Source organism: Rhinopithecus roxellana, chromosome 3, assembly GCF_007565055.1.
Source record: "Rhinopithecus roxellana isolate Shanxi Qingling chromosome 3, ASM756505v1, whole genome shotgun sequence".
NCBI classification, from domain to species: domain Eukaryota; kingdom Metazoa; phylum Chordata; class Mammalia; order Primates; family Cercopithecidae; genus Rhinopithecus; species Rhinopithecus roxellana.
In genome coordinates this window covers 98,785,646-98,804,381 of record NC_044551.1, presented here as the reverse complement: position 1 = coordinate 98,804,381, position 18,736 = coordinate 98,785,646, and the positions used below count along the sequence as shown (strand labels likewise).

Sequence of the window (18,736 nt, the reverse complement as noted above, 5' to 3'; positions counted from 1 at the left end):
TTTTGTAGGTCATTTTCATCAATATTGCCAATAAGTCTGCCCCCCGGTTGGTGTGTATGTGTGTCTGGTTTTCTTTTCCTTTTTAATAGCTTTTTTTGGTCACAAGAATACAGCTCCTCAGTCACAATAGAAAATTAGCAAATCTTAGATATAATTCAGAAAACTCGTGGCTTCAGTTGTTTAGATACTTGTTGTTGTAACAGATTCCTGTAAGTGCCGGTTTATTTTTATTTTTCCCCGAGCAGCATTATGTTAACTTCCACTTTGTATCCTCAGGCCAAGATAAGACCATAAAAAATCCTTTGGAGAAATTAAAAATAGAGACATGATGAGTGCCTAAGGAAGACAAGTCCACATCTATTTAGATTTTCCATCAGCATTTATTTAATTTTTTTTTTTTTAAGAGACAGAGTCTTAACTCTGTCACCCAGGCTCCCAGGCTGGAGTACACATGTGGTTATAGCTCACTGTGACCTTGACCTCCTGGGTTCATGCAATACTCCTACCTCAGCCAAGCCAGGAGCTGGGACTGCAGGTATGCACCAATACACCTGGCTAATTTTTTAAAATTCTTGGCTTGGCATGGTGGCTCACACCAGTAAACCCAGCACTTTGGAAGGCCAAGGTGGGAGGATTGCTTGAGGCCAGGAATTCGAGACCAGCCTGGCCAACATAGTGAGACCCCCATCTCTACCAAAAAAACAAAACAAAACAGAAAAACACCCCCTCTCCAAGTACTCCCTCTCCACATTTTTACATCTAAAGAAAATAACAAAATTTTCATCCACTCTGATAGCTATACAGAAAACTATTTCTTTATTGTTGTCATGACTGTGACTGCCTGAAGTAATTCTTTTGTAGCATATATAGAAGACTTGTATGTAAGGCAGACACTATGTTTATTTCATTGATTATCTCTGAACGTGCTATAGTTCTTTATCTTCCTCCTTTTATGTGTACTATGTAAAGTCCTCATTGTTTTAAAAGTGAGTTATTATGGGCCGGGTGCGGTGGCTCCCGCCTGTAATCCCAGAACTTTGGGAGGTGAAGGTGGGTGGATCACTTGAGATCAGGAGTTCGAGACCAGCCTGACCAACGTGGTGAACCCAGTCTCTACTAAAAATGCAAAATAAAAAACTAGCTAGGCATGGTGGCACACACCTGTAATCCCAGCTACTCTGGAGGCTGAGGCACGAGAATCGCTCGAACCTGGAAGGTGGAGGTTGCAGCGAGCCGAGATTGTGCCCCTGCACTCTAGCCTGGATGACAGAGCAAGACTCTGTCTCAAAACAAAAAAACAAGTGAGTGGTTATGCATCTATTTTTTTTCCTTGCCTTTTCAATAACACCTAGTAATTTTACATTATCAGGGGTATTCTACATTTTCTTCAGTGGGAAAAACAACATAAAACTAAATACATTTATTTTCTTCTAGACGGCAATGGATGTGATGCAGTTCAGCAAGGAGGAAGTTCGGGAAGTGTCGAGGCTGCTTGCTGGTATACTACATCTTGGGAACATAGAATTTATCACTGCTGGTGGGGCGCAGGTTTCCTTCAAAACAGGTAAGATTCTGCCTGCCTGCCCTCCTCTCTCCCTTTGTTCCCCATAGGAAACTTAAACCTAAATTACTGACTGTCTAGCCTTTCAGAGAGAAAATTCTGGCCAGCTGCGGTGGCGCTTGCCTGTAACCGCAGCACTTTGCGAGGTGGTGGCAGGCAGATTGCTTGAGCTCAGGAAGTCGAGACCAGTCTGGGGCAATGTGGCTAAACCCCATCTCTACTAAAAATACAAAAATTAGCCAGGCATGATGGTGCACCCCTGTAGTCCCAGCTTCTTGGGAGGCTGAGGTGGGAGGATCACCTGAGACTCTGCAGGTCGAAGCTGCAATGAGCTGAGATGATGCCTCTGCACTCCAGTCTGGGTGACAGAGTGAGATCTTGTCTCAAAAAAAAAAAAAAAAAAGAGAGAGAGAGAGAGAGAGAAAATGTTCTGACTCCTTGAATAGAGAGCTACAGAACGTTAATTGTATCAGATACGAAGTGTTGGTTAAGAAAGGCTCAGAGTGTATGAAAAGTTACTAGTCAATTGGGATAGTGGCCATGTTCTCTGTTTAAAAAGAAGGAAAATGAGTCAGATATGTGGAAATATGAGCAACCAGGAATCAACATAGGAAAGTGTTGAGAGTCAGGTGGCATCATCCTGTTGAGTGCCAGTGTGGTAGAATGGTTAAGACTCTTTGTTTTGCAAGCCAGGATGCTGGGTTCATAGCCCTTCCCTGCTTCAGGCTGTTTCCTGTGTTACTTATCCCCTGAACACTCATGACTTCTCACCTGTACAGTGTCTCAGAGATTTGCTGTCAAGATAAAATGAGTTAACATACAGCTATGTCAGTTGTCATTTTGCTTGAGTGATTTATGTATTACTTGTTAAAACTTTTCTGATGGAAGCAATAGATGAGGTCATAGAAGCTGGAAATTAGATGAGTTCAAGTTCAGAGTGGTTCTAGAGGAGACCAGTACTGTAGGCCAGTAATTCTCAAGTGTCTGGTTCCACCCAGTACCTGGTAATATGCTCAAAAATCATAGAACCCCAGAGAGCTTTTGTTTATGTGGCTTGTATCTGTTGATGTTGACCACATTAAAAGTTAAAACTTTTTGGCTGGGCACAGTGGCTCATGCCTATAATCCTAGCAATTTGGGAGGATGAGGCAGGTGGATCATTTGAGGTCAGGAGTTCAAGACCAACCTGGCCAACATGGTGAAACCCCGTCTCTACTAAAAATACAAAAATTAGCCAGGTGTGGTGGTGTGTGGCTGTAATCCCAGCTACTTGGGGAGACTGAGGCATGAGAGTCTCTTGAACCCAGGAGGTGGAGGTTGCAGTGAGCAAAGATCACACTTTGTACCAGTACACTATAGCCTGGGTGACAAAGTGAGACTCCGTCTCAAATAAAAAGTTAAAACTTCTAATTAAAAGTTAAAATGAGATGTTTAAAAAATATTCTTTATTCAATTAAAAAGAACAATAATAAACTCATTGCATACTAAAATAAATGTTCTATTTTTATTTAAAAGACTCTTTTCCAAATCAGAAAACAGTAAGGATAGTCACATTATCTTATCTTTTTGCAAATTTCTTTAATGTCTGACATATTGAAATACAGTTGGGGGCTGGGCACAGTGGCTCACGCCTGTAATCCCAAAACTTTGGGAGGCCGAGGTAGGTGGATCATCTGAGGTCAGGAGTTTGAGACCAGCCAGGCCGACAGGGTGAAACCCATCTCTACTAAAAATACAAAAGTTATCCAGGCATGGTGGTGGGCACCTGTAATCCTAGCTACTCTGGAGGCTGAGGCAAGAGAATCGCTTGAACCCGGGAGGCAGAGGTTGCAGTGAGCCGAGATCACGCCACTCCACTCCAGCCTGGGAGACAAAGCAAGACTCTATCTCAAAAAAAAACAAAAAAAACAAAAAAAACCATCTCCACTAAAAATACGAAAATTAGCCAGGCGTTGTGGCGGGTGCCTGTAATCTCAGCTACTCGGGAGGCTGAAGCAAGAGAATCGCTTGAACCCAGGAGGCGGAGGTTGCAGTGAGCCGAGATCATGCCACTGTACTCCAGCCTGGGAGAGAAAGCAAGACTCTATCTCAAAAAAAAAAAAAAAAAAAAAAAAAAGACAGTCCGATTGTCATATCTGCATCTAATTGGTTGAGATACCTCATGTTGTGTAGCCTTTGGAATACTCTTCTGTATACTGGGGAGAGAATTAGAGTGAAAAGAGCCAATAACATCTTACTGTTATTAATGAAAGTAGTAGGCCGGGCATGGAGGCCAAGGCAGGCAGATCACTTGAGGTCAGGAGTTCAAGGCCAGTCTAGCCAACATGGTGAAACCCTGTCTCTACTGAAAATACTCAGGAGGCTGAGACAGGAGAATCATTTGAACCCAGGACGCAGAGGTTGCAGTGAGCCGAGATCATGCCACCGTACTCCAGCCTGGGCTATAGAGTGAGACTCCATCTCAAAAAAAAAAAAAAAAAAAAAGGAAGTAGTTGCAAACCTCTAACAGGATCTTGGGGACACCCATGGGATTCCCAGACCACACTTCGTCCAAGCACGAGGCTCTATGCGACTAACCTAGGATTCACTAAGGGAGTGAATAACTTAGCAATAACATGCAATCTCTAAACTCTGCCTGAGGGAATCAGGAGTGTTCTCTGCGTTAAGGTATCGCTAAGCCTGGTTAGCTTCTCGGGGGCGATGGGTTCATTGACCTTTGTCTTATTCTCTGTTTGCAGCTTTGGGCAGATCTGCAGAGTTACTTGGGCTGGACCCAACACAGCTCACAGATGCTCTGACCCAGAGATCAATGTTCCTCAGGGGAGAAGAGATCCTCACGCCTCTCAGTGTCCAACAGGTACACACGCTTTGCCATCCAATCCTGCCTTACTACACACTCCTGGGTTTTCAGATCCGTAGGTTTGATTCAAATACGTAACTATAATAACAGTTATATTGTAACTGTAATGTATTATTAACTGTTCAAATGACTTTGGTTCATGATCAAAATAAAGAAGATACCCAAGGCTTGGGAATAGACAAAGCTATTGAATTGCTGTCTAATTGTGTAAAACAACATCTGATTGTTGTTTAACAGGATGGGTCGAATGCAGATTGCCTGACTTTGAACTTGACCCACTTACTACTGTCTGCTCTTGGGAAATTTAGTCATTATGCCTCATTTTCCTCCGCTATAAGACAAGGATAATTATACATAATTCATAGGATTTTTGTAAGAATAAAAACAACAAATATATGCTGAGCATGTAATGTCTGGTATGGAGTAAACACTAAATAAACATTACCTACAACAATAACAATAATGTATTATAATGAAGACAATATAATAATATGTTTTATTTATTTTTGCCTCTGCTACTGCCTTGAGCAAATGTATATGTGCTAGCTCTTTGTATTAGGGTTCTCTTAGAGGGACAGAATTAATATGATTGATTGATAGATAGATAGATAGATAGATAGATAGATAGATAGATAGATAGATAGATAGAAAGCGGAGTTTATTAAGTATTAACTTACATGATCAGAAGGTCCCACAATAGGCCATCTGCAAGCTGAGGAGCAAGGAGAGCCAGTGTGAGTCCCAAAACTGCAGAACTTGGAGTCCGATGTTCTAGGGCAGGAAGCATCCAGCACGGGAGAAAGATGTAGGCTGGGAGGCTGGGCCAGTCTCGCCTTTTCACGTTTTTCTGCCTGCTTTATTTTCACTGGAAGCTGATTAGATTTTGCCCACCAGATTAAGGGTGGATGTGGCTTCTCTTAACCCACTGACTCAGATGTCACCCACACAGACACACCCAGGATTAATACTTTGTATCCTGCAATCAAGTTGACACTCAGTATTAACCATCACACTCTTCTAATATGTTTTTAATTGGATAAGTAAAAATGCTGACCATATTATGAAGAAAAACTTTGTAAATACAAAGTATAATAATAGAAAATCAGAAAATTTTAAAAAAGAGCTCACATCTTAATTATTGTTTTAAACCTGCTAACATTTGTACCCGTATATATGGTTTAGATTCTTTTGTGTAATTCAACATAGCAAGTTGAGTTTGGAATCCTAGTATTTAATCTTAACAGAAAGGAAATACATGAGCTCCAGTTTATCGTTTCTTTAGATACCTGTCCTTTCCTAGATGGTATCGATTGACTTCACACTGGAGGGCCAGATGCTATGCTAGTCTTGTGTGTGTCTCTTGAGTGGGGCGGGGATGGCCTTGCCTATCCGGGTGCCAGGGTCAGCTGAGTCTGTGCCGCTTCCTTTCCCCACAGGCAGTAGACAGCAGGGACTCCCTGGCCATGGCTCTGTATGCGTGCTGCTTTGAGTGGGTGATCAAAAAGATCAACAGCAGGATCAAAGGCAAAGAGGACTTCAAGTCTATTGGCATCCTCGACATCTTTGGATTTGAAAACTTTGAGGTAGACTTACTAACAGTGCAGCACATGACTTCTCTTCTGTCCATGATTAGCTGCTGTTGAGCAAATCTCTGTAAGCAAACTCTCTTTTTTTTTTTTTTTCCGAAGGAGTCTCACTCTGTCTCCCAGGCTGGGGGGCAGTGGTGTGATCTCAGCTCACTGCAACTTCCACCTCCTGGTTCAAGTGATTCTCCCACCTCAGCCTCCCAAGTAGCTGAGATTACAGGTGCCTGTCACCACGGGCTGCTAATTTTTTTTGTATTTTCAGTAGAGATGGGGTTGCACCATATTGGTAAGGCTGGTCTCTGACTGCCGACCTCGGGTGATCTGCCCACCTCAGCTTCCCAAAGTGCTAGGATTATAGGCGTGAGCCACGGTGCCGGGCAACAAGCACTGATATTTTTCTCTGCAGATCTTTGTTTTGTCTTTTCTTCACCTTTCCACGTCATTGTGAGTGCGCTAAAGATACTTATCGAATGCTTTCCCCCTTTAGGTTAATCACTTTGAACAGTTCAATATAAACTATGCAAATGAGAAACTTCAGGAATACTTCAACAAGCATATTTTTTCTTTAGAACAACTCGAATATAGCCGGTAAGCACTCATAGAATTCCATTTCAATTTTTTTTTTTTTTTTAAAGCAGCAACTAGATGAGATAGTTTTGAAGCTAAGTTTTCATTTAACTTGGCTGTGTAAAATCTTTCTACAGGGAAGGGTTAGTGTGGGAAGATATTGACTGGATAGACAACGGAGAATGCCTGGACTTGATTGAGAAGGTAATGTATTTTTGAAGAAGGGTTACACTCCCAAGGAGGTCCAGCTGGGCTGATTCATATTTATGGGAACAAAATAACGTGCACGAACACGCACATCAGAGATGTGAATGTTTAGAGCACAATGGACTATTTGGAAACATCAATGTAAATGTGCAAGGTTGAATTTAAATACTTGGCTGCTTCAAACCTATTGTCTCACGGAACTCAGTATTTTAGAATCAGCAGTCTGTGAATTGGCTTCCCTTAGATTTTAAGGCAGAAGCAAAACCTTGCCAGTACCGATATAGATTTGCCAGTTGTAAAAGTTTTATCCACAGAAGTAGAAGTTTTATCCACAGAATTGCAATGGGTTCAATTTTTTTTTTTTTTTTTTTTTTTTTTTTTTTTTTGAGACGGAGTCTCGCTCTGTCGCCCAGGCTGGAGTGCAGTGGCCAGATCTCAGCTCACTGCAAGCTCCGCCTCCCGGGTTCACGCCATTCTCCTGCCTCAGCCTCACGAGTAGCTGGGACTACAGGCGCCCGCCACCTTGCCCGGCTAGTCTTTTGTATTTTTTAGTAGAGACTGGGGTTTCACCGTGTTAGCCAGGATGGTCTCGATCTCCTGACCTCGTGATCCACCCGCCTCGGCCTCCCAAAGTGCTGGGATTACAGGCTTGAGCCACCGCGCCCGGCCCAATTTTTTTTTTTAAGATTTACATAGAACTTAATTGGTTTTCTCTATAGTGTATCATTATGAATTTTCCAATCAAGAAATTACCATGCCTTTTCTTTTAACCACTCATTTGATAGAGAGTAGAGAAGAGCTCTCAAAATAGTTTGGGACGCACACATTCAACTGTTTTTTCTTTTTTTTTTCTTTCTGAGATGGAGTTTTCACTCTGTTGCCCAGGCTAGAGTACAGTGGCACAATCTTGGCTCACTGCAACCTCTGTCTCCCAGGTTCAAGTGATTCTCCTGCCTCAGCCTCCCCGGTAGCTGGGATTACAGGTGTGCCTACCATACCCAGTTAATTTTTTTGTATTTTTAGTAGAAACAGGGTTCCACTGTGTTGGCCAGGCTGGTCTTGAACTCCTGACCTCAAATGATCTGCCTGTCTTGGCCTCCCAAAGGGCTGGGATTACAGACATGAGCTACCACGCACCCAGCCACATTCAACTTTTAACTCATTTCTTCTTTTTCTTCTTTCTTCTAGAAACTTGGCCTCCTAGCCCTTATCAATGAAGAAAGCCATTTTCCTCAAGCCACAGACAGCACCTTACTGGAGAAGCTACACAGTCAGCATGCTGTATGTAGAAACCTGCAATTCTTAATCACATTGAAGTAGCACATCTGTGGGTTGGGGTCACAAACCAGACATGTCAGTCCACTGGCCCAACTGTGCCTCCCACATTGAACTTTTATTCTCAAACCAAAGGTGTTCTCCTGTTACTAGAAATAAATTGAAAAAAGCAAAAGGGTTAGATTTGGGGCTACTTGTCAGAATGCCCAAGCTTATTGAGAGAACATAAAATTGTTAATCTATTACAATGACACAGTTGAGAGTTAACATGGTTTTTATAAAGTGCACCATATACCGTGTCCTGAAACGCAGATCCATGCCAAGTCTGGAAAGATTTTCACTGTCTGTTGTATTTAGTGTTCTCTGGAAGTCAAGGGAAATCAGTGAGTGAAATAAGGCATTGTGTTTTTATTTTTAATTTATTTTTTTTTTTAGAATAACCACTTTTATGTGAAGCCCAGAGTTGCAGTTAACAATTTTGGAGTGAAGCACTATGCTGGAGAGGTAACTTTTTATTAAGATACCTATTGATATTCGCCTGTTTGATATTCAGAGAAAACAGTAGTTTCAGAACCAATTGTGAGGCCGGGCGCGGTGGCTCAAGCCTGTAATCCCAGCACTTTGGGAGGCCGAGACGGGCGAATCACAAGGTCAGGAGATCGAGACCATCCTGGCTAACACGGCGAAACCCCGTCTCTACTAAAGAATACAAAAAACTAGCCAGGCGAGGTGGCGGGCGCCTGTAGTCCCAGCTACTCGGGAGGCTGAGGCAGGAGAATGGCGTAAACCCAGGAGGCGGAGCTTGCAGTGAGCTGAGATCCGGCCATTGCACTCCAGCCCGGGCGACAGAGCGAGACTCCATCTCAAAAAAAAAAAGAACCAATTGTGAATTTATTGGGCTTGGTATGGCAGCTCACATGAGCCTATAGTCCCAGTACTTTGGGAGGCTGAGTCAGGAGGGTCACTTGAGGACTGGAGTTTGAGACCAGCCTGGGCACCGTAGATATAAAAAATATCTACAAGATATTTTATAAAAAGTTAGCCTGGCATGGTGACACATCTGTTGTCCTAGCTGTTCTGGAGGCTGAGGTGGGAGGATTGCTTGGGCATAGGAATTTGAGGCTGCATGAGCTATGATCACGTCACTGCACTTCAGCCTGGGAAATAGAGCAAGACCCTGTCTCTTAAAAACTAAATAAATACACTTATTGGAATGATTTATTTTTGTGGATCTTTCAGGGAGGTTGCTTATGACCTGAAACTATTCTTTCAATAGTTTTCTCCCCTCTTATTTCTTAAAACTAGGTGCAATATGATGTCCGAGGTATCTTGGAGAAGAACAGAGATACATTTCGAGATGACCTTCTCAATTTGCTAAGAGAAAGCCGGTATGTCAGTCTTCTCCCTGAGAAGTCCTTAGCAAGTAAATGAATATTTGTGTATATGCTTTTAATTCACAAATATAGAACAAATTGCTGTTATGTAAGAAACTTAATATTGTTTTCCTCACGTACTATTTCATCAATGAAATAACTCAAAAGTATAACATAATAATACAAGCAAGGTTGGGCACGGTGGCTCACGCCTGTAATCCTAGCACTTTGGGATGTCAAGGTGGGCAAATCACCCAAGGTCAGGAGTTTGAGACCAGCCTGGCCAACATAGTGAAACCCCATCTCTACTGAAAATACAAAAATTAGCCAAGCATGGTGGCAGGCACCTGTAATCCCAGCTACTTGGGAGGCTGAAACAGGAGAATTGCTTTCACTTGGGAGGTGGAGGTTGCAGTGACCCAAGATTGTGCCATTGCAGTCAAGCCTGGGTGACAAGAGTGAAACTCTGTCTCAAAAAAAAAAAAAAAAGGAATTAAAAAATAATAATAATACAAGCAGGCCGGGCGCAGCAGCTCACGCCTGTAATCCCAGCACTTTGGAAGGCCGAGGCAGATGGATCACAAGGTCCGGAGATCGAGACCATCCTGGCTAACATGGTGAAACCCCGTCTCTACTAAAAATACAAAAAATTAGCTGGGCATAGTGGCAGGCGCCTGCAGTCCCAGCTACTCAGGAGGCTGAGGCAGGAGAATGGCGTGAACCTGGGAGGTGGAGCTTGCAGTGAGCCGAGATTGCGCCACCACACTCTAGCCTGGGCGACAGAGCGAGACTCCATCTCAAAAAATAATAATAATAATAATAATAATAATAATAATAATAATAATACAAGCAGTGACTGCCGTTTAGTGAGGTACTGAAATAAACCAACCTGAGAGGCATAAGTAATGTACTGTTACTAATCCTCTTTTATGCAGATGAGGAAACTGAGGCTTGGAGCAGTTAAAGCTGTTAAGTGACTTCCCCAAGACCTCTCAACTGGTAACCAGTGAGCCATCAATTCCAGTTTTGATCTGGTCTGGTTGGCTTGAGAACCTAAGATCTTAAGCAGTGTGACCTGCTTTCTTCACGGGGAGCTTAGAGCTGTGTGGTTGATTTCAGCCTTGGTTTTATGGACTCCCGTGTCTCTAGTTAGTAAAATATGCCTTAATTCAGCTATAATTATAAATTTATTACATATTCATTTATTCATTCATGAATTATAAATTTACACCATTAAATCAATAAAGAAAACACACAGAAACTTGCAGTGATTAGTTTTAACTATTGGTGTCTATTAGACCAGGAAGTGTCCCATTTTGTTTTTTGGTTTTTGTTTTGTTTTGTTTTGTTTTTTTTGAGATGGAGTCTGCTCTGTGGCCCAGGCTGGAGTGCAGTGGCGCAATCTCAGCTCACTGCAAGCTCCGCCTCCCTGATTCACGCCATTCTCCTGCCTCAGCCTCCCGAGTAGCTGGGACTACAGGCGCTGCCACCACGCCCGGCTAATTTTTTTGTATTTTTAGTAGAGACGGGGTTTCACCATGTTAGCCAGGATGGTCTCGATCTCCTGACCTTGTGATCCGCCCGCCTCGGACTCCCAAAGTGCTGGGATTACAGGCATGAGCCACCGTACCCGGCGAAAGTGTCCTATTTTTAGGAGGCTGTGTAAGAGAGAAAGTTGAGGGAAAAAACCGTCGCCTGAAAGCTTTCAGCACCTGTGTTGGATCTGATGGGAAACTGTAACAAAAACACATTTTTAATATCTAAGGAAGGAAAGTAGCAAAAAAGTTTAAAAACTGTACTACTTTTTGAAATGTAAATACTAGATGGCCACCTGTCACTTAGATAGAAATGAATTGGGACAAAGGGAGCCCATACAAGGTAGTATCAGCCTAGAAACTCGGAATTTGAAACATTTGATCTTCAAACTTACTTTAACTATTCTGTGTGAGGAATCGCTGTTTACAACATTGTTAGCTATTTTATTGTTAGGTGAGTTTTCACACCTGTAAAAATGATGGGTGTTTAAAAAACACCATAGCATGCTGTCAAAGCAGTTTCTTAGTTTAATGCGATTTAATGCAATATGTTTAAATAAAAGCCCTGTATTGATGTTAAGTAGAGGCAGTTTGTCGAGGTGAAAAGATTGCAGGCCTGGAGACACCAGTGAGGTGGAGTTTCACCAGCTGCCTCTGTGCTAGCATGAAGCAGTTTTGTGAGGGGTAAAGAACTTGCTGTCTCAACCCCATGTTTCCCTTTACAAATCGAGGAGCTGGGGCTGTTCGCTTGCTTCACTCGCTTTTACCTTTGACATCTGTGACATATGAATGGAACCAAAGCTTTTCTCCAAAGAGCTCAAAGCACAGTTAGAGAACTTCAAAGAGTGAGCATTAAAGAGAACCCGAGAACAAAAATGAAAAAGGTTGGGGCAAAGCAAGAAGCGACCAGGGAAAGGTCTAATATTGCCGCTTGTGGGGAGGCAGATGATCAGAAGTCTTCCCTGACTGTCTTGGCGACAGTGAAGCCACTAACCCTGCCAGCTCCATAGCCCATGATACCTTCCATGCAAGGAAGTTTAAAAAATTATTGAAGGCTGGGTGTGGTGGCTCACGCCTATAATCCTAGCACTTTGGGAGGCCGAGGCAGATGGATCACCTGAGGTCAGGAGTTTCAAGACCAGCCTGCCCAACATGGTGAAACCCCATCTCTACTACAAAATATAAAAATTAGCCGGGTGTGATGGCAGGCGCCTGGAATCCCAGCTACTCAGAAGGCTGAAACAGGAGAATCGCTGGAACCCAGGAGGCAGAGGTTGCAGCGAGCTGAGATTGCACCACTGCACTCCAGCCTGGGTGAAAAAGCGAAACTCTGTCTGAAAAAAAAAAAATTATTGGGAAGCTTTTCACTTTTACCTTGTTAATAGTAGCAATGGATTTTACAGAACTTTTTGATAATAACTAACATCAACATATAGGATATCCCAGGTACCATGCTTTCTGCCTTTTACATACATGTTCCCCTTTCATTCTCACCCTGGCATTAGGGGATAAATTCAAAAATTACTTCCATTTTCCAGATGAAAATATTGAGGCTAAGAGAGAGATGAAACATCTTGCCCAACCAACACAGCTAGGAAGAAGGGGAGACAGGATTTGAACCATTGCCTGCCTCACCCTGTAATTAGTGTTCCCCAGGGGCACCTTTCCATCCGTTAACTGCTTCAGTCTTTGCAACACTGCAAGATGGGCAAAACAAATACCTCACTTTTGCAGGTGAGGAGACCGAGGCTACAGAGGCTTACATGGCATTCCAGAAAGCACAGAGCTCCTAAGTGGGATTCCACCCTTTGTCACTGTCATGCCAGTCCCCTTCTCTGCCAGACTCTGATCTCTGACACGGCCACGTGTATTCAGTGCCTAAAGCTCTTTGGCAGGGGTTGGTTTGAAATCTTCGGAAGCTGTCTTAGTTCTTCCAGGCCTGGGGTGTATTACTTTAAATTATCATTGGGAAAGGGCACCATTAATTACAGTAATCTTGCACCTAATAATGGGTGTATGTGCCTCACTGTCGTCCTGCTCTTGCCTCACACAGATTTGACTTTATCTACGATCTTTTTGAACATGTTTCAAGCCGCAACAACCAGGATACCTTGAAATGTGGAAGCAAACATCGGCGGCCTACAGTCAGCTCACAGTTCAAGGTTCGTTTTCACTGCTGGCTTAGAGAATCCGTCGTCACTGTGCTTTTAAGAATTGAAAAGAGGATTTGGGTGTATGTGAGGTCTATGAGAATATTTAATTTTGTTTCCTTTTATATCATGCTTTTAAACCAGATAGTGCTTTAGAAATAAAATAGAGTTTTGGCTCACGCCTGTAATCTCAGCACTTTGGGAGGCCGAGGTGGGCAGATCACCTGAGCTCAGGGGTTCAAAACCAGCCGGGGCAACATGGTGAAATCTTGTCTCTACAAAAAATACAAAAATTATGTGGGCGCGGTGGCGCATGCCTGTGGTCCCAGCTACTCAGGAGGCTGAGGTGGGAGGATTGCCTGAGCCTGGGAGATCAAGGTTGCAGCGAACTGTGATTGCACCACTGCACTCTAGCCTGGGTGACAGAGTAAGACCTAGACTCTGTCTCAAAAAAAAAGAAAAAGGAAATAAAATAGACTTTTTCTTTGAGTCAGATAAAAACATGTAGATCCTTTTTTAAAAAATAAATAACTACTTCTTCTAAGCTTTTGAAATAGGTACCTTCTTAAGGCCATTTGGGACCACTCTGATTTGTATTGAGAGGCTCATGTGGAAATGGGATATATTTCTTCTCATATCTGGATGTTTTTTTCCCCTGGTTAGATACGATTGATGTCAGTTACCTTGTCCTAGGCTCTTAATCTTCCAGCAGAGGTGTTCATTTTTCTTTTTCTAGAAGGCTAGTTTTGCCAGGACTTCTGGGAAAGGTTTTTTTTTTCGTGTGTGTGTGTGTGTCAGGGTCTTGTTCTGTCACCCACACTGGAGTGCAGTAGTATAATCGCGCTTCACTGCAGCCTCAGACTCCCAGGCTCAAGTGATTCTTCCCACTCAGCGTCCTGAGTAGCTGGCACTACAGGTGTGAGCCACTACACCTGGCCTTTTTTTTTTTTTTTTTTTTGAGACAGTCTCGCTCTGTCGCCCAGGCTGGAGTGCAGTGGGGCAATCTCGGCTCACTGCAAGCTCCGCCTCCCGGGTTCACGCCATTCTCCTGCCTCAGCCTCCCGAATGGCTGGGACTACAGGCGCCTGCCGCCACGCATTTTTTTTGCATTTTTAGTAGAGATGGAGTTTCACCGTGTTAGTCAAGATGGTGTCCATCTCCTGATCTTGTGATCCGCCCGCCTCGGCCTCCCAAAGTGCTGGGATTACAGGCATGAGCCACCGCACCCGGCTCCCCCTTTTTTTTTCCTTTTTAAGATGGAGTCTCATTCTGTCACCCAGGCTGGAATGCAATGGCACGATCTTGGCTCACTGCAACCTCTACCGCCCAGATTCAAGCGATTCTTCTGCCTCAGCCTCCCAAGCAGCTGGGACTAGAGGCGCACACCACCATGACTGGCTAATTTTTTATACGTGGCTAATTTGTTAGATGTTTTACTTAGATGGGGTCTTACTGTGTTGCCCAGGCTGATCTCGAAAATCTGGCCTCCAGCGATCCTTCTACCTCAGCCTCCCAAAGTGCTGGAATTACAGACGTGAGCCACTGCACCCAGCCTTGGAAAGTTTTTGAAATGTTTGAGACTTTAAACTGGACTAGCAGTGAAGGAAATGGAAAAGGGTGGGTGAGTTTTCAAGGTGCAGCTGAAGGCAGGAGAAGAGCCCAGGCACAGAGTTGCAAGTCCTGTCTCTGGGGACTGTCAACAGACAGTGGAATACCAGCTAGACAGGATACCTCGTGAGAATTTAAGTTGGTATCAGAATATGAAGGGCTGTGAACGTCAGGATGTTTTGTCCTGGGAGAAATTTAAAAGTTTTCTGGAAAAGTAAGTAATCCATGTAGTGTTTAGACAGTTCAGTTTTCTTCAACAAGATTACGAGAAGAAAAAAGACAGAGTTGGAGGGAAAGCCAGTGGATTAAAAGAGACTTAAAAGATGCATCAACCAACTACAATGAATGGACCATATTTGCATTTTGATGCAAAAGAACAAACCTTTTAAAATGTATGGGCTGGGCAAGGTGACACATGCCTGTAATCCCAGCACTTTAGGAGGCCTAGATGGAAAGATTGCTTGAGCAGTTCAAGACCAGCCTGGGCAACATAGCAAGGCCTCATCTCTACAAAAAAATTAAAAAGGTAGTCGGGCATGGTGGCATGCCCTTGTAGTCCTAGCTACTCCAGAGTCTGAGGTAGGAGGATCGCTTGAGTCTGGGAGGTCGAAGCTGCAGTGAGCTGTGATCGTGCCGCTGCACTGCAGCCTGGGTGACAGAGTAAGACCCTGTTTCAATTAAATAAATAACATTTTTAAAAATCATAAAATTTGAAACAGTTGAGCATTTTAATATGAAATGTGAGACCATTGCACATTTTAATATTAGTTTAAGGAATTAATGTCAAATCTCTTCAGGTGTGATGATACTGTGGTTACACAGTGCTTTAAAGTGTTTAGCCTTTAATCCTACATGCTGAAATGCTGATGGATGAAATCACATCATGTCTGGGATTTGCTTTTCCACAGAGGTGGGTATAGTATGTATGGATCAGGCGAAATGAGATTAGCCCTGAGCTGAAGCTGGTAATGAGAACTCATTGTATGCTTCTGTCTGCTTTGGTAAATGTTAAAAACTCTAAAAAAAAAAAAAAAAAAAAAAAAAAAAAAAAAAAAGTTGGAAAAGAAAGTAATAAAGGTTGATCTGGAGTCTGTAAGTCTGGTGATTGAAGGTAAGAGTGAGAGACTGTGGCTCAGAGACCAGTGAAGTGCTGGCATAGACTGTCATTTCGATGGGACTAATGAATTGGGAAGAATAATGACAGTGGAAGAGTGGCTATTTCTCAGTTTTTCTGTACTAAACATTGAAATATCCTAGGATGATTTTTGTTTGTTGACAGAATGGTTTATTAAAATTGCACCATTTCAAAGGAAGTGATAAATGAGTTTGGTGTGTTATCGAATAATTTCAGTTAATACTGAATAATTGACTCAATATCTTTATATTAGAATGACAATTAAAAAATGAAAACCTGTAAGTAATTACTCCTATGATTTATATTGTGTTTTTTAAATTCTTGTTTCTAAGCGTCTAGAGTACTGAGAAATTTAAAGAATGACATAGTAAGAGACTAAATCAACGTATACTTTTTCTTTCTAATAGGACTCACTGCATTCCTTAATGGCAACGCTAAGCTCCTCTAATCCTTTCTTTGTTCGCTGTATCAAGCCAAACATGCAGAAGGTAAGATTGATGTCAGTCCTAGGCTGGGATCTGTCTCGAGGGACACAGCCTCCTGGGGTGGTTACTCACAGATTTGGTTTCTCCAAAGTCCTCTCATTGTAAATGGTTGGAAATGGATATGACATTATTATAACTTAACATTAAATGAGAAAGTGCCCTTTGTCCCTTGGGCCTGTTAGTCTGCTTTTGAGTGATGTTATTAAGCTTTAGGGACATCTATTTTAAAAGGAAACATTGTGAAGCCTTTACTTTTTTTTTTTTTTTTTTTTTTTAGCATTTGGTTTAAAATTCTTGGGAAAAGTTCCAGAGTGTGATACGCCTTTTTAGAGGAAATATTTGATGTGTGGTGGCAGATTTTTTGGTTTAAGTTTTATTTGTCTTTCTTTCCTTTTTTGCTTTATTGTTATTTTAAACATGATGAAGAGGCTTTAAGTAGTAATGCTAGATTTTAAGTACTTTAAATAGTTGATTATAACTAATTAGAAGATACTCTAAAGGTTGTCATAAGTATTAATGTCTTGTCTCTTTGATTTTAACTTTTTAATTTCATAATCTGATTAGAAAGAATGTGAGTTTAAAAAGGAAAAGCTACCTAAACAAAGAAACTATAGTGTTACATATATGCAGTCGCCAAATCCACCGCTAATTAGGTAGCTTGTCTTAAAGTATTGTTAATACATTTAAATTACTTTGATTCAGCAAATAGCCTCTTAGGAATGCTTCTTACTTGAGAAAACACCTATAAAGTTGTAATTTTAAGAACTCCTAATGTTAAAGAACTAGATGCCATCCTCATAAAGTTTAAGGTAAAAAGTCTGATCTGAACTGTTTCCCATGAGATTATATTCTGGTAACTTGACTGATGCTGGATCTTATTTTTCATATTGTCAACCAATTGCCTTGGCTTAATATTACATGAATTCCTGATTTATAGCTTAAAGATGTATGCTTATAAGAACCGCAGTAGCTAGGCGCGGTGACTCACGCCTGTAATCCCAGCACTTTGGGAGGTCGAGGTGGGTGGATCACGTGAGATCAGGAGTTGGAGACTAGCCTGGCCAACATGGTGAAACCCTATCTGTACTAAAAATACAATAATTAGCTAGACATGGTGGCACACACCTGTAATCTCAGCTACTCAGGAGGCTGAGGCACAAGAATCACTTGAACCCAGAAGGTGGAGGTTGCAGTGAGCCAAGATCTGCTGCTGCACTCCAGCCTGGGAGACAGAGCCAGACTCTGTTTCAAAAAAAAAAAAAGAAAAAAAAGAACCACAATGTTGAATTACCTGTCTTCTAGAGAGGCAAAATTGGACATCTCTTTAAGAGAAAGTAACCTGTTCATTTTGTTACCTTACTGGGAGGTATGATGGTGAGAATTTGGTGTTTGGGTGACCTGAAATGACAAAGTGGTTTTCTGTAGAAGATCTGTGCTGACTTTACGTGGATGGTTCTGGTAGTTTAAAAAGTAACCCGTCAGGCCGGGCGCAGTGGCTCAAGCCTGTAATCCCAGCACTTTGGGAGGCCGAGACAGGCGGATCACGAGGTCAGGAGATCGAGACCATCCTGGCTAACATGGTGAAACCCCGTCTCTACTAAAAAATACAAAAGAAAAACTAGCTGGGTGTAGTGGCGGGTGCCTGTAGTCCCAGCTACTCGGGAGGCTGAGGCAGGAGAATGGCGTGAACCCGGGAGGTGGAGATTGCAGTGAGCCGAGATCGCGCCACTGGACTCCAGCCAAGTAAAAAAAAAAAGTAACCCGTCTTTCCATTATTCAAATGTATGTCAAAATATTTAAGGTTATCACCAAAAAAATTGCAATATAAACAAATGCATAGCTTTTTTGGGGATATAATGTAGGAAATTAATGTGAGAACATCTCTCTGTTTATAACACTATGTCATGTAGCTGGTTTATATTCCACTTGGTTTGCTTTGTACACTCTGGTGGGCAGTATTTACCAGACAATAGAAGTGGGCTTTGGTTTTTGATGTAGACTCCCAGCAGTTGCTCGGTTTCTGACGTTCTCTCCCCTTTTTACAATAAGGATGATAGTGCCGTATTTCATCTTTCAAACATGCCAGACTGTTTCTCAATTTAAAGTCTTGACATCCTGGCTAACACGGTGAAACCCTGTCTCTACTGAAAAATACAAAAAACTAGCTGGGTGTAGTGGCAGGCGCCTGTAGTCCCAGCTACTCGGGAGGCTGAGGCAGGAGAATGGCGTAAACCCGGGAGACGGAGCTTGCAGTGAGCTGAGATCCGGCCACTGCACTCCAGCCTGGGCGACAGAGCAAGACCCCGTCTCAAAAAAAAAAAAAAAAAGTCTTGGGTGTTTGGCTGGGCGTGGTGGCTCACGCCTGTAATCCCAACACTTAGGGAGGCTGGGAGG

The 18,736-nt window shown here is 42.5% G+C and overlaps 1 protein-coding gene across 2 annotated transcripts in view; it reads left to right on the top strand.

Moving 5' to 3' along the window:
* MYO10 (myosin X) overlaps nucleotides 1-18,736 on the top strand; it is a 276,287-nt gene that overhangs the window by 167,495 nt on the left and 90,056 nt on the right. For both annotated transcript variants that reach the window (XM_010356336.2, XM_030927220.1), the window contains 10 exons: nucleotides 1,435-1,564; nucleotides 4,300-4,418; nucleotides 5,858-6,004; nucleotides 6,495-6,595; nucleotides 6,712-6,778; nucleotides 7,970-8,062; nucleotides 8,492-8,560; nucleotides 9,362-9,444; nucleotides 13,018-13,126; nucleotides 16,265-16,345. In XM_010356336.2, the coding sequence (XP_010354638.2) occupies nucleotides 1,435-1,564; nucleotides 4,300-4,418; nucleotides 5,858-6,004; nucleotides 6,495-6,595; nucleotides 6,712-6,778; nucleotides 7,970-8,062; nucleotides 8,492-8,560; nucleotides 9,362-9,444; nucleotides 13,018-13,126; nucleotides 16,265-16,345 (999 nt within the window). The remainder of the gene's footprint in view (nucleotides 1-1,434; nucleotides 1,565-4,299; nucleotides 4,419-5,857; nucleotides 6,005-6,494; nucleotides 6,596-6,711; nucleotides 6,779-7,969; nucleotides 8,063-8,491; nucleotides 8,561-9,361; nucleotides 9,445-13,017; nucleotides 13,127-16,264; nucleotides 16,346-18,736) is intronic.